The 13,803-nt window shown below is 40.8% G+C and overlaps 1 protein-coding gene across 1 annotated transcript; it reads left to right on the forward strand.

Moving 5' to 3' along the window:
* The first annotated feature begins 736 nt into the window (after nucleotides 1–736).
* On the forward strand, nucleotides 737–13,766 carry LOC126374612 (MAU2 chromatid cohesion factor homolog). The gene is made up of 12 exons (XM_050021302.1): nucleotides 737–970; nucleotides 1,153–1,332; nucleotides 4,125–4,247; nucleotides 5,773–5,901; nucleotides 7,610–7,718; nucleotides 8,210–8,365; nucleotides 9,486–9,695; nucleotides 9,952–10,061; nucleotides 11,509–11,610; nucleotides 12,673–12,776; nucleotides 13,000–13,202; nucleotides 13,582–13,766. Exons 1-12 carry the CDS (start codon nucleotides 746–748, stop codon nucleotides 13,764–13,766), a joined length of 1,836 nt encoding a protein of 611 aa, XP_049877259.1. The 5' UTR covers nucleotides 737–745.
* The last annotated feature ends 37 nt before the right edge of the window (nucleotides 13,767–13,803 follow it).

A 13,803-nucleotide genomic window follows, 5' to 3' on the forward strand; every position in this document is an offset into this window, starting at 1 on the left:
TACATGATATTACTCATGACGAAATCGTGGCATTGGGCCCGATGTACAGAGTAGTGTAATAAACGCTCTATATTGATTGGTAGCGCTTATAATGAGCTACCGGATTTTTGGGAATCCCAGCCCATCTATAAAGACGGAGGGTAGATTTTATGGATTTGGATAGAAGAGAAGAATATTACTAAAGACTTGCGGAGGCTCGTGTTACTCTATGCTGAAGACATTACGTATCGTATCGGATTTACAAAGAAAGCTTACTGATGACTAGGCAGCATGGTCTGACGACCTTAGCTAAATCTTGGCTTAATCCATAATGGGCGAAGGAAAAAACTAACTAAAAATGTCAAACAAATAATACTTTATTCTTTGTATGGAACATGTCCGTCTGATGCGTAATATCCCTTGGTCTATGAACTAAAGTATTCAATTTCTGTGGGAAATTGGAAAAACAAGTTAAAAAAAGAAATCTGCGATGTATTATTACACTACCCAATCTATCGTGTGTAGGTATGTAAGGTATAAAATTTTAGTGCGAAGTCTTGGCCTTGTCCGTCCACTGATTGAGTTTCTTCGAATGCGACGGGAATTAAACAATTTGTTTTATTTGTTAGTTTCTTTTCTAGATTAGTTTATTTGAGCGAAATATTGGTAGAATTGTTGATTTTATTTCTAATGAATTCAAAATGAATTGGTACATTTGAAATTCTTATCCTGACAACACTGTTCCCTCCAAAGCAGAAATGTCAAAATGGCGTCAACGCAGGACGCTTGGTATATTTCTTTACTTGGTTTAGCAGAACATTTCCGCACATCAAATCCTCCTGACATAAAAAGTTGTATTCAGTGCCTACAAGCCGTATTTAATTTCAAACCACCGCAAAGGGTCGAGGCCCGAACTCATTTACAACTTGGAAATATCCTCTTGACACACACTAAAAACATCGACCTAGCGAGAACGCATTTAGAGCAAAGTGTAAGTTTTTTTGCCAATTCTAACTGCTTTCGATGACTGTACAAGTTTGTCGGGACACAATTTACAGTAATTTATATGTTGGTTGTAATTTTTTGGGGACTTATGAGAAATGTTAGTATGACAAGTTTCCCATAGAATGTAAACAATGGTATGAAGTGGGTCATATGGTGGTGTTGTTGCAGTGGTGCCTGTCGCAGTCTATTAATGGGTTCGACGATGTTAAGTTCGAAGCGGCGAGCGTGTTGGCTGAGTTATTTGAGCAGCAGGGCCAGCCCACACACTCTAAACCTATCCTCAGGAAAGCCATTGAGTTGTCACAGCACAGTGTGTACTGGCACTGCAGGCTTATATTCCAGTTGGCAGTAAGTATATCTCACTACTAGCTTCTTTGTTACCTACCTACTTTTCCTTATACTGTTACAAGGTATAGTGGAAGTGGGTTTATAGAAAAGTTGATAAACAATACCAAACATCAATATGTTTGTTCACAATAAACTAAAATACTGACGACTGTGAGTGCATATAAGAGATGTTATGGATAGGATTCCTATAGGAATGTTTTTTTCTGGTTTTGGATATGGATACTAAATGAAATTATAATGTAAATTATAAATAGTAAACTGCAATTAGGTGAACAATTGGACTATATTTGAGTGATATATGTATAATTGTACTGTAAGTAATCTCACAATGACTGACTAGTTACTAGTTATTACATAAAACATACATAAACATAAACACTAGTTACTAGTTATTAAGCAATCGAAAAAATAAACAATGTAGAGGATGATGTCTGTTTGACCAGGCAGAAACAGAAATCATATACCTATTATAACAAATGTCATAACATGTCATATTTAAACTGTACTCATATCCGAATTTATCTGAAACTTATATTTAAGTTTTTTTTATTTGGGTATCCAATACACACACACACACACATACATACAAGTTTCGTTCAAGATCAAATCTAAAAGTAACAAAAAACATTTTCTTTATTCCATTTAACTTATTTATGAATTTTAAGCAACAGAAACGTAATAATAAGTATTCTATGATGTCACAGTGTGCTTTTTCATAAAAATTCCGAAGTAATTTCATGTTTTGATGTTTAGTAAAAAGTAACTGGTTTGACTAGTTGGAAATAGGGAATGCAATCGAGATCTCGCGAAATCTCGTCTAATTTTTCTGGATCAATCCCGAAGCATAATTTGACGAGATCCCATTCGTGATTGACGGGATTGGGCGAATCTCCTTGAGATATACTTTTTATTAAGAATAAAGCTTTTTTGTTTTTTAAAAAAAAATATTTTGTTTTAATTAACCTCACTATCACAAAGAAGCAGTTTTCATCGTTTTCAGCCATCATAACTTTGTGTGCGTCAAGCTAGCGGCCTCAAAAAAAAAATGGGCACGAAAAAATAATTTGACCATACCAAAAAATAGTACTCTTATTGAAAAAAATAGTACCTGTTGTAAAAAAATTAGTACCATCACGGTTCTGGATTTATAGCCATGTTTTATTGCACTTGCTAGCTTGACGGTGAGCGAAATTTGGCGAGAGTTAACGACAAGGTCTTTCGCTTTGATTTAAACGCCAAAAAATAGTACCGAAATAGTACTCACCCCCTGCAAAATACCGAAAGTAGTACTTCAACGGTTCCAAAGTTATAAAGGCAGTTCTTTGATCCCGCTAGCTTGACGTTTTGAAAATACCTATTATCTGGGGAATGCTTGCATACTTCAGTTTGTAACTAATGTCAATAAACTCGTATGAAATAGTACTCCCTACCATCATAATTTGGACCTGATTCTCTGTGTAGAAATATGTCAAAAAGTCATTATAACCTATGTCATACATTTATCAAGACAAGTACAGTCGCGAACAAAATTATTACACATGGTCAAGAATGTTGTCAGATTTTAGTATTTTTCCCCATTTTTGGGTAAAAATTGGTGAAGTGCCAGGGTTGTCAGATGAAAGTAATATCATTGTTGAAACTCTGAGTTATTCTACAAATACTGCAAATTGTTTATTAACAAACACTTCGATCCGTAACAAATTCAACATGAAGGTATAAATTATAAAATAAAAAAGCAGATTAAAAATGTATTATGTATTAAAATCACAGATTGTTTTCGATAAGAACTAGACCCATGCAGCCATTTTCTATTAAAATTAGTGTATATGGGTGTATGCAATAGGATTTTTTTGTAATCGCAGCACTCTGAAGTGCAAAGAAATGGTAGGGTAGACCTCCAAAATGGCAATACTTACGAATAAATTGTGAGGTTATGTAATTGTCTACGTGACTGTATCAACAACAAATGTATGGCATAGGTTATGATGATTTTTTAACATTTCTACAAAGAGAATCAGGTCCAAATTATGATGGTAGGGAGTACTATTTCATACGAGTTTATTGACAATAGTTACATACTGAAGTATGCAAGCGTTCCCCAGATTATAGGTATTTTCAAAACGTCAAGCTAGCGGGATCAAAGAACTGCCTTTATAACTTTGGAACCGTTGAAGTACTACTTTCGGTATTTTGCAGGGGGTGAGTACTATTTCGGTACTATTTTTTGGCGTTTAAATCAAAGCGAAAGACCTTGTCGTTAACTCTCGCCAAATTTCGCTCACCGTCAAGCTAGCAAGTGCAATAAAACATGGCTATAAATCCAGAACCGTGATGGTACTAATTTTTTTACAACAGGTACTATTTTTTTCAATAAGAGTACTATTTTTTGGTATGGTCAAATTATTTTTTCGTGCCCGTTTTTTTTTTGAGGCCGCTAGCTTGACGCACACCAACTTTACATTTTCCCCCCAGTTACTACTTACTTATGTAAATAAGTAGTTGTTAAATGAGCTATGTCAGTGGCCTTTAGCGGCTCAATAATAACCCAGACACCAGGGTTGATGAGGTTGGTAATTCACCTCACAACCCACAAGATAGAAGAAGCTTACGACTTACACACACCCATTGGGAATACGATACATATTCCCAATGGGTGTACTCACCATCAGAGGAAATATAAAAATTATGGAAAACATGCTTTTGTTTTCCCTTCCCTTGCAGACCTGTCTTGTATGTGATTCTCGCTAACCAATATTATTTTGTTTTTACTAGTTATTTTTTATTATTTTTAGCAAATCCACGCTACGGAGCGTGAGTATGAGGTGGCCAGCAGTCTACTTGGGGTCGGTGTGGACTATGCTCAGATATCCAACGCCGCGTACACGCGCGTCCTCTTCCTCCTCAGCAGGGTTATGGTGAGTTATGTTACCAGTATTACCACTTACTAGCACACGTGATATTGTTAACATGAGTGTGGTTTGACCATAGCAGAATCCAATATCTATTAATCCAAGTACTTTCACCACTGACAGACTGTAATAAAATGCTGATTGTTTTATGCATATACAGGGTGTTAGCGACATCGTAACGAAAACTTTAAGGGATGATTCAGACCATGATTCAGAGTTTATATCAAGTGGAGTTAGTTAATGGACTCTTAAGATGGCCCATTATGCGTGCTATATCAAGTGGAAATTTTCGTCGCAAAAGTATGGAACTGAAAATAATTAAAAAATAATTTAAAAAAGACAGCAATAACAAAAATCATTTATTTTGCAATGGAAAATTCCACTTGATATTTCAGAATCATGGTCTGAATCATCCTCCTCTGTATTCTTTACAATTACTTCAATGCAATATCCCAGGAAGAGGAAATAACTGAAAACCAATGCTGAATGGTGCCATAGCATGGCTCCATCACAGCACAAGCTGAGCCAGTTAAATTTGCCCTTATTCATAATATTCGTAATTACCTAGTTCTTAAGAAAAATGAAAACTGTTTTCTCTCATTATTTAAGAGCTGCTCTTGTCGGTGGAGTAATAGCCACTCCTCTCTTGTCTCCGCCAAATCCTTCACCTTCTGATGCGACACGACTTGTACCTTCTATTTTTTTCTTAGGGTCACAGCTCACTTTAGGTCTACCCCTTCCTCTCATTCATATTAGGTGACCAATCATATTTCCTCTCCAGTTCTCTAAAGTATCTATTATGGTTCTTTTACTAAACTGGTTGGTTGTAAGCTGATTTTTTTTCTGTAGCCTAATTAATATCCCACTGCTGGGCAAAGGCCTCCCCCTTCTCTTTCCAACCCTCCCTAAGCTCCTTAAACTCCTTTAAGCTCCCTTTTTTTATAAACTTTTCATCATAATCATCAATTTAAGAGCCACACTCTTTCAGTGTAGCATTTTCCATTCCAGTCTATCAAAGGCCAATTCCTTGACATCCCTATAAGACACGACGTTAAACTTTTCTTTAATCTGTTCCATGTAAGCTCTTCTTGGTCTTCCCTTTCCTCTCTCCTTCTAGCTTTCCTTCTATGATGTTTTTAATAAATTCGTCGTGTCTTATTATAAGCTGTTATGAGCAAATATTTTATGGTTCTTATTCTTGAGGAGCTCGGTGGCGCAGCGGTAAACGCGCTCGGTCTGCGATTGTTGAAGTTAAGCAACTTTCGCAAAGGCCGGTCGTGGGATGGGTGACCACAAAAAAAAAGTTTTCATCTCGAGCTCCTCCGTGCTTCGGAAGGCACGTTAAGCCGTTGGTCCCGGCTGCATTAGCAGTCGTTAATAACCATCAATCCGCACTGGGCCCGCGTGGTGGTTTAAGGCCCGATCTCCCTATCCATCCATAGGGAAGGCCCGTGCCCCTGTAGTGGGGACGTTAATGGGCTGATGATAATGATTCTTGATTTACAAACTGAGTAGAATGTTTTTATTGCAGCTGCTGTTAATAGACAAGAAGATACAAGAAGTGCTCCCTCTGCTGAACCAGGCGGGTCACCTGGTGGACTCCTGGGCGGGCAGTCCACATCAAAAGGAATATCTCAAAGTGTTCTTCCTCGTCCTACAGGTAACTAATGTTAATTTTCCTATGTAACGGTACCGCTTCTGGCGGGAAATAGTTAATTTTATTTTAATTTGAAAATATCCGAACCGAATTTCGAATCCACTGAATTCTGCTTTATCAATAGACGTGAACTTAGGTTGTTGTATAATATCTGTAATATGTGTAATATCTGCATTTTGTTTAAAGTCGTAACGCCGACAGTTCTTTTAAAATCCAAACTCTATTCTTTTACTATTGTGTCCGGAAACCTCGGCTTTACGAGGTTAATCCAATGGTGCTGATTCCAATACACACCGTTTAATTTTAAGTTATACCTGTCACTTTCTTATCCGCCGAAAAAGAAAGGGACGGGTAATCGACAGGCATAAAATTTATGGAACACATGTCGATTTTAAGCAGAAAATTAAACAACCTCAAAATTTTACATTGGCCAATAGGCTGACAGAATTAAGTTGATAGCACACGTCTAACGGGTTGCGTATCAGCGAGATGCCTATTTGATTCGCCCGGTTCATTCATTCATTCACTCATTCATTTTAAAATTAACATCTGTCAATTATCTGTCCCTTTCCTTTTTGGCGCATAAGAAAAAGACAGGTATAACTTAAAATTAAATTAGGTGTCTGATGGAATCGGGGCCATTATGATCTTAAGCTTATTTTTTTAATTCATTAAAAAACCAGTTAAAGTTCAATCATGTAGTCCTATCGTAAGAACTAACTATTCAAATGAGGAAAACATTGAGAGTTTTTAACATGCTATACATATACGTACAAGTGACTCATTGATTTGTTAATTATGGTAAATTAACTGGGGTTAGATAATTTTTATTGTTATTATAAACGCGAGGAAATATCCTTGCCGAGCTGCTTATATATACAGCCATACATACATACGACTCTCGCATTTAATCCGTAATGAGGTGGGCAGAGCCACAACACATCGCCTGATCCCGAGACCACGATCAATCGTGTGCGCATGATCAAGGCGTGACTTTAACAAAGGGAACTATGCCCATACAGCCATGTCTTATGTATTTTTTTTCTTGATGATGATTAATGAAATTATGAAAGGTGATGACGGTTAATGATGAAACCTAAGCCCCCACCCTCGGAGCAGACTCCTACTCTGAAGCCCAAACGAATTAAAAGTCATAAACATTCGAGTTATAAAGCGGCTTGTTGGCACGAAGCGAAAATAGATAGGTACACTTTGTTTATTGAATATTCCGATATAATAACACTATCGCGAATGTTTCCCGACTAACTTACTGCGATCATTAACCACAAAACACCAATTCGTATTAATTATTTAGATTATTCAATGATGAAAGCAACCGTCCCGTTCCCGCCAAAAAGTCCGTGGCCATAAACAACATTTTTAATACATACATAGTTTTAAGTTTACGCGGTTATTATCATAACTAAAGCACATAATAACGGGTTCTTACTGCGTAAGAACATAATAATAATAATAAATCAATAATATCGGGAGTCTCATATCCCCATTTAAACGCGGTAAGAACCCGTTATTATGTGCTTTAATTATTTTTAATACATGTCAACACGTAAATTTCAGTGTCCAAAAACAAATCGAAAAATTTTGTATTTTAAGGGGCTGAGGGGTGTGAGGTCTCGCACCATCAAATTTTTTGCTAGGGTCGCCACCGAGAGAACCCTAATAAAATACGCATGTATTTTTGTTGTGTCAGGTATCTCATTACCTAATGGCGGGCCAAGTGAAGAGTGTGAAGCCGTGTCTGAAGCAGCTCCAGCAGAGCATCCAGACCATCATGGCGCCCACGTGGCCCGATGACGATGGTACGTATAAAATAACACCCGTCTTTTTATTCTAATTATTTATATAGAATTCCTGGTATATTTATTTTATCCTCCACCTTTCTAATCCTTTTTCCAAATTCCGTTCCTTGTTTTTTTCCTACGAATCCGTTTCCCTATCTTTGTCTCTGGCAAATGCGCAAGCCGCGCAAAGCCAAAACCTAAGAAAAAAAAATAAACACCCGTCTAGTGTCACTTTTGACAGTTAGCACAAATAGCGACATCTAGTTACACGGCGAAAGCGAAGTAATAATGTGCTACCATACCTACTCATACCCATGGTATAAGAAAACCAGCGGGCCTAGCACCGAAAGCACGCGACTCTTTCTCGCCGCGACAGAGGCCCTTTCCTTTTCGACGGATAAGAAAATGACGGGTATTACTCAAAATAAAATTAGGAGGTGTCTGCAGGAATCGGGGCCATTATTTTCCTATTATGTTCTTGTGCAATAATGTTATAATCGTGTGTGCAGCGGTGTGCGGCAGCGAGTCATTCGTGTGGCTCTCGCGGCAACAGCTGTACGTGCTGGTGTACCTGGTGACGGTGATGCACTCGGCGCAGGCCGGATACATGGACAAGGCGCACAAGTACACCGAGAAGGCGCTCGCGCAGATTGATAAGCTGTGTTGTGAGTATACTAGTGTGGGGACACAGTTCCGAGAAATACGAATAATGCAGTTTCAGCACCTTTGCCTTGTTACGGGATTCTCCGCCTCGCGCTCCCTCCACACGCCCGATTAGTTATAACCTAGTATTAATGTGTTTCATTCATTCATTTATTTATTTGCATCATGTACATTATAAATTGAGGAGCTCGGTGGCGCAGCGGTTAACGCGCTCGGTCTGCGATTGTTGAAGTAAAGCAACTTTCGCAAAGGCCGGTCATAGGATGGGTGACCACAAAAAAAAAAGAAGCTTTCATCTCGAGCGCCTCCGTGCTTCGGAAGGCACGTTAAGCCGTTGGTCCCGGTTGCATTAACAGTCGTTAATAACCATCAATCCGCACTGGGCCCGCGTGATGGTTTAAGGCCCGTTCTCCCTATCCATCCATAGGGAAGGCCCGTGCCCCAGCAGTGGGGACGGTAATGGGCTGTTGATGATGATTGATGACATTATAAAAAGGTCTTAAAGTTAATAGTATTAGTACATAACCCTAATAGGGCATCGCAAATTGACATCGTAATTGTAAAAGTATTCATAACAAAAAAAGAGAGAAATGTCATATATGTATGTGTTTGCTAATGTAAAGACCACAATAAAGTTTTAATAGACGTAGTTCAGTGAATCAAGTATCTTATTTATCGTCGCCCAAGTACCAAGAACATCCGAACACTAGCATAAAATAAGGAATCTTCTTATCGTGTGGGTTGTGTGGTGGAATACCAATCCCATCAACCCTGGTGCCCTGAATCACATTTAATGAAGCATAACATCATCAGGGGGGTTAAAAACGCCACATCGAAGGAATTTGTCTAGAAAAAGCAATATTGCAATTTGACATTTGCGCATATAAAAGTAAGTGCGCAATGCACAAAAATGTCAAATAGCAATATTGCTTTTTTAGATGAATTGCTTCGGTGTGGTAATTTTAACCCGCCAGCTTTAACTTTTTTAGGCATACAAATGGGTAACTCCAGGGAGATATTAACTTGTATAAACATAGCGTGGTTTTATAACACAACTAGCAGTTTGCAGTGTCGCGTCCTTTTGGTTTTAAAAGGTGTTTTATAATGCGCGTTTGTGGGCAGCGAGCGCGGAGGAGAGCCGCGGCGCGGTGGTGCCGGCGGCGGGCGGCGCGGCGCTGGGCCCCGCGTCCCGCAGCGGCGCGGCGCTGGCGTGGCGCCTGCGCATGGCGCTGGTGGAGCACGCGGCGCTGTGCCGCCTCGTGGCCGGCGGCAAGGCGCACGCGCTGCACGAGATCGCGCGCGCCGCGCACCTGCTGCACTCCGCGCCCACGCGTCAGTATACACCGGCACTACCACCACCTGCCGCTGGGACCGTCCAGACCTTGATTCAGAGTTGATATCAAGTGGAATATCCTGTCGGAAAATTCATGACAAATTATGATTTTTTTTTAAATTATTTTCAGTTCCATACAGTTGCGACAGAAAATTTCACTTGGTATTAACTCAGAATCATGGTCTGAATCATCCCTCAAAGTTTTCGTTACGATGTCACAAACACTCTGTGTAATATATGTGTGTGTGGTTGCAGCGGGGTGTGCAGCAGCCCACACGCCGCAGTTGCACTGTCTTCTGGGCCTGTACGCTATGTCCATGAACTGCATGGAGGCCGCCGAGGCGCAGTTCCACACCGCCATACACGTACGTTCTCTCTCTCTCTCTATTTAAGAGCTGCACTCTTGTCGGTGAAATAATCGCCATTCCTCTCTTCTTCCCGCCAAAACCTTCACCTCCCGATACGACACGACCTGCACCTTCTCTTTTATTTGTTTCATAAATGTTATCCTAGGTCTACCCCTTCCTCTCTTCCCCTCAATTTTTCCTTCTATAATGTTTGTTATAAATGAATCGTGTCGTATCAGGTGGCCAATCATATTTTCTCTCCGGTTCTCTATAGTCTTCAATATGATTCTCTTTTCTTCAACTCTTTCCAGCACCTTTTCATTTGACACGTACGTTGCATTTGGATAATAAACTAACTGCCTATATACGATTACACGGTAGCAGAACGAACAGATTTACTTCCACATTTATAATATTATTGCTGTGGGTGGACTAAAGCAAGAACAGTAACGGCCTCCGTGGTCCAATGGTTGAGCGTTGTGCGCACAGTCCGGAGGTCCCGGGTTCGGATCTCGGTAGGGACAAGTCACAAAAATCACTTCATGATCCCTAGTTTGGTTAGGACATTACAGGCTGATCACCTGTCCGAAAGTAAGACAATCCGTGCGTCGGAAGGCACGTTAAGCCGTTGGTCCCGGTTACTATTTACTGATGTAAGTACGTAGTCGTTATATGAGTCATGTCAGGGGCCTTTGCGGTCTCAATAGTAACCCTGACACCAGTGTTGATGAGGTTGGTAATCCATCTCACAACCCACACGATAGTAGTACAATTCCGATCCAGTGGATGCGTAACTTTGCGCCTCATTTACTGTCAGGTGAGATTGTGGTCTAACGCAAGCGTCATCATCTCCATAGCATTATTCCGTTTTTCACAGGGTCCGCTTACCTAACCTGAAGATTTGACAGGTCCGACATTTCAGCGACCGCCTGTCTGACTTTCCAACCCGCGAAGGAAAAACCAGCCCAATACATCTTATTTATGAAGTTAATAATGAAAAATGTAATAATAACTGCGACATTTTGTCACGGTTCTCTATGACGTCACAGGTTGCTTTTTCATACAAATTCCATAGTAATTTCGTGTTTTGAGCGCTTATCGCTATCGACCCCCTAGGGTCGATTAATTCTTTCAAATATTTTTCCACTCAGACGACGCCCTGAGCCGAGGTTCGCGCCCAACTGGGCACCCTCAGGCCTGTTGTCTTAAACGTTGTATCGGGTGAGAGCCATCAGCGCTCTCCATTTGTCCGGCCAAGTAGTTAATGCCATCTGCGGCAAATCTACAATAAGTCACGTCAAAAAAAAATATGTTTTGACATTTAGTATAAAGTAACTGATTTGACTAGTTGGAATCTAGCCTATTAGGCGGATGATACGTTCGTTATGTAGAAATTGACGATTCAAAGTGTAACTATGTTACCTACTCAACAAAGATATTTTTGAATTTCAATTGTTGTTTTCAGATGTCACAAGAAAGAGATTTATGGATGTTTGCTAAGTTGAACCTGGCTATCGTATACCTACGGGGACGGAGAGACAATGACTTAGCACAACTAATGGAACAAGTAAGTAATAATAATAATACTTACTATTTAATAATGTAATGTCTACACATATTGAAGTATTAGATCGCAAGTTGCGAATTAATGTTTGAAAACATCATGAGAAAACCCACTGACAGGGATTGTCACTTATCTAAGTTTATCTAACAAGATGGACCATTATATGGGCATATTAAAAGTGTATATTAAGTAAGTTATCTTCTGATTATTTGTGGTGTGGTGTGTGCATATGCATGTGAGTGCGTGAATGAGTGCGTGCATGCGTTCGTGCGTGCGTGCGTTCGTGCGTGCATTCTTGCGTGCGTGCGTGCATGCGAGCGTGCGTGCGTGCGTTCGTGCGTGCATTCTTGCGTGCGTGCGTGCATGCGAGCGTGCGTGCGTGCGTATGTGTGGGTGTGGTATGACAAGGATATCCCAGACGTCTCCGCCGACAGCGACACCCCGTAGTGTTAGCCAGAGCATTTGCATAGAAAGAAAAAGAAAGCAAGAAAATATTTATTCGGCAAAAAATACATAATTGCATATTGTTAAGTGGTAGTTAGTAATTAACAATAGAATTATAAGTAATGCCGAAACGGTTGCAGTTCAGCAAATGCCATAGCCTAGCTGTAGCTAGATAGATTATGGCGCTGATTTTCAACTGCAGCCGATTTATCCTCAAAATCAATTAACCAAAAACTCCTAAGTCTAAGCACATTTGTTCTTAAGATGAATTAGGTATATACGAAACTAAAAAGATTAAGCAAATAAAAAAGAATAATTAACATGACATTAGCCTACGTTTCCATTGACGCGGAGCTGTGCGGAGATGTGCGGATTTGACCAATCACAGCGTTCGAGAGAGCGAAAGACGAAGACGTTCTGTCACTCTCTCCCTCACGGTGATCAATCGATTCCTGCACATCTCCGCTCTTCTCCGCCAAGCTCCGCGTCAATGGAAACGCAGCCTAAGCTCACGACTATATCCCAATTGTCTCCCAACCCGCACCTCACCTAGCTTACTGTTGGACAAAAAAAAACATTTTAAATGTATGTGTATTAACTAATATGTGGTGTACGTTGCAGGTGAGGCCGGAAGCGTTGCCGGCGTACGCGCACGGTCTCCGCGCCGCCTCCTACTACGTGCTGGGACTACAAGCGTTCTTCCAGGCGCGGTATAATGAGGCCAAGTACGTCGTTTATTTTTTTTATTTATTTATTCACAAAGTGGTATTATAATATTTACATAACAATAGTCTCGACGTTTCGTAAAAAGTATCTCATTTGACTAGGTTGTCAAGTAGCCTATTATAAGAAAAAAGGTTTTGTTCAGTGAACAATCTCCTTCCTACAATAGGGAATCCTCTTCCTGCAATCTTGTGTGCCGGTGTTCTTATTTATATTTTTCTCCAGGCGCTACCTCCGCGAGACCCTCAAGATGGCGAACGCGGAGGACCTGAACCGGCTGACGTCGTGCTCGCTGGTGCTGCTGGGGCACATCTTCCTGTCCATCAACAACTCGCGAGAGTCCATGAACATGGTGACGCCGGCCATGCAGCTCGCCAGCAAGATCCCCGACGTGCACGTGCAGCTCTGGGCCTCCGCCATATTAAAAGGTATAAATCGGCGCCGACATAATATCGTTGTCACACCCATAATACCCCTACCATACGGACAACTAGACGTCAGCAGACGTATTGTGGATATACACGTAGTGAGAAGCTGAAGTAGTGTTAGTTGGATGAGACATTGAAGAAAAAAAAATACCTAGATTGAAATTAACTTGAACTTAACTCAAATAATACATCAACAAAACAATCAAAAAGAATACTAAATTATTACTTTGCGACTTTACGTATTTTATTATAAGCCCTACGCCATCTAGTGTGAAATTATTATGAACTAATTAAATTTGGGGTAACAAGAAACTGAACTTACGGTTGCCATGGTTACGCATACATTGACGTATTTATCTCATTGATCCTTCTCCCTCAGACTTGTACCGGCTGGCGGGCGACACGGAGCGCGAGAACGAGGCATACCAGATGCACTGCAACTTCTCAGCGGCGCTGCTCAAGGACCACTTCCAGGCCACGCAGCTGCCGCAGCACGCGCTGCTGCACTGGACGGCCGGCGCGCCGCCCGCGCTGCCGCCGCCGCCTGCGCCCGCGCACTCCTAGGCGCGCCGCCCGCCCTGGCCGCACCGCCCGCCCGGTC

This window comes from Pectinophora gossypiella, chromosome 17 (assembly GCF_024362695.1).
Source record: "Pectinophora gossypiella chromosome 17, ilPecGoss1.1, whole genome shotgun sequence".
Lineage (NCBI taxonomy): Eukaryota > Metazoa > Arthropoda > Insecta > Lepidoptera > Gelechiidae > Pectinophora > Pectinophora gossypiella.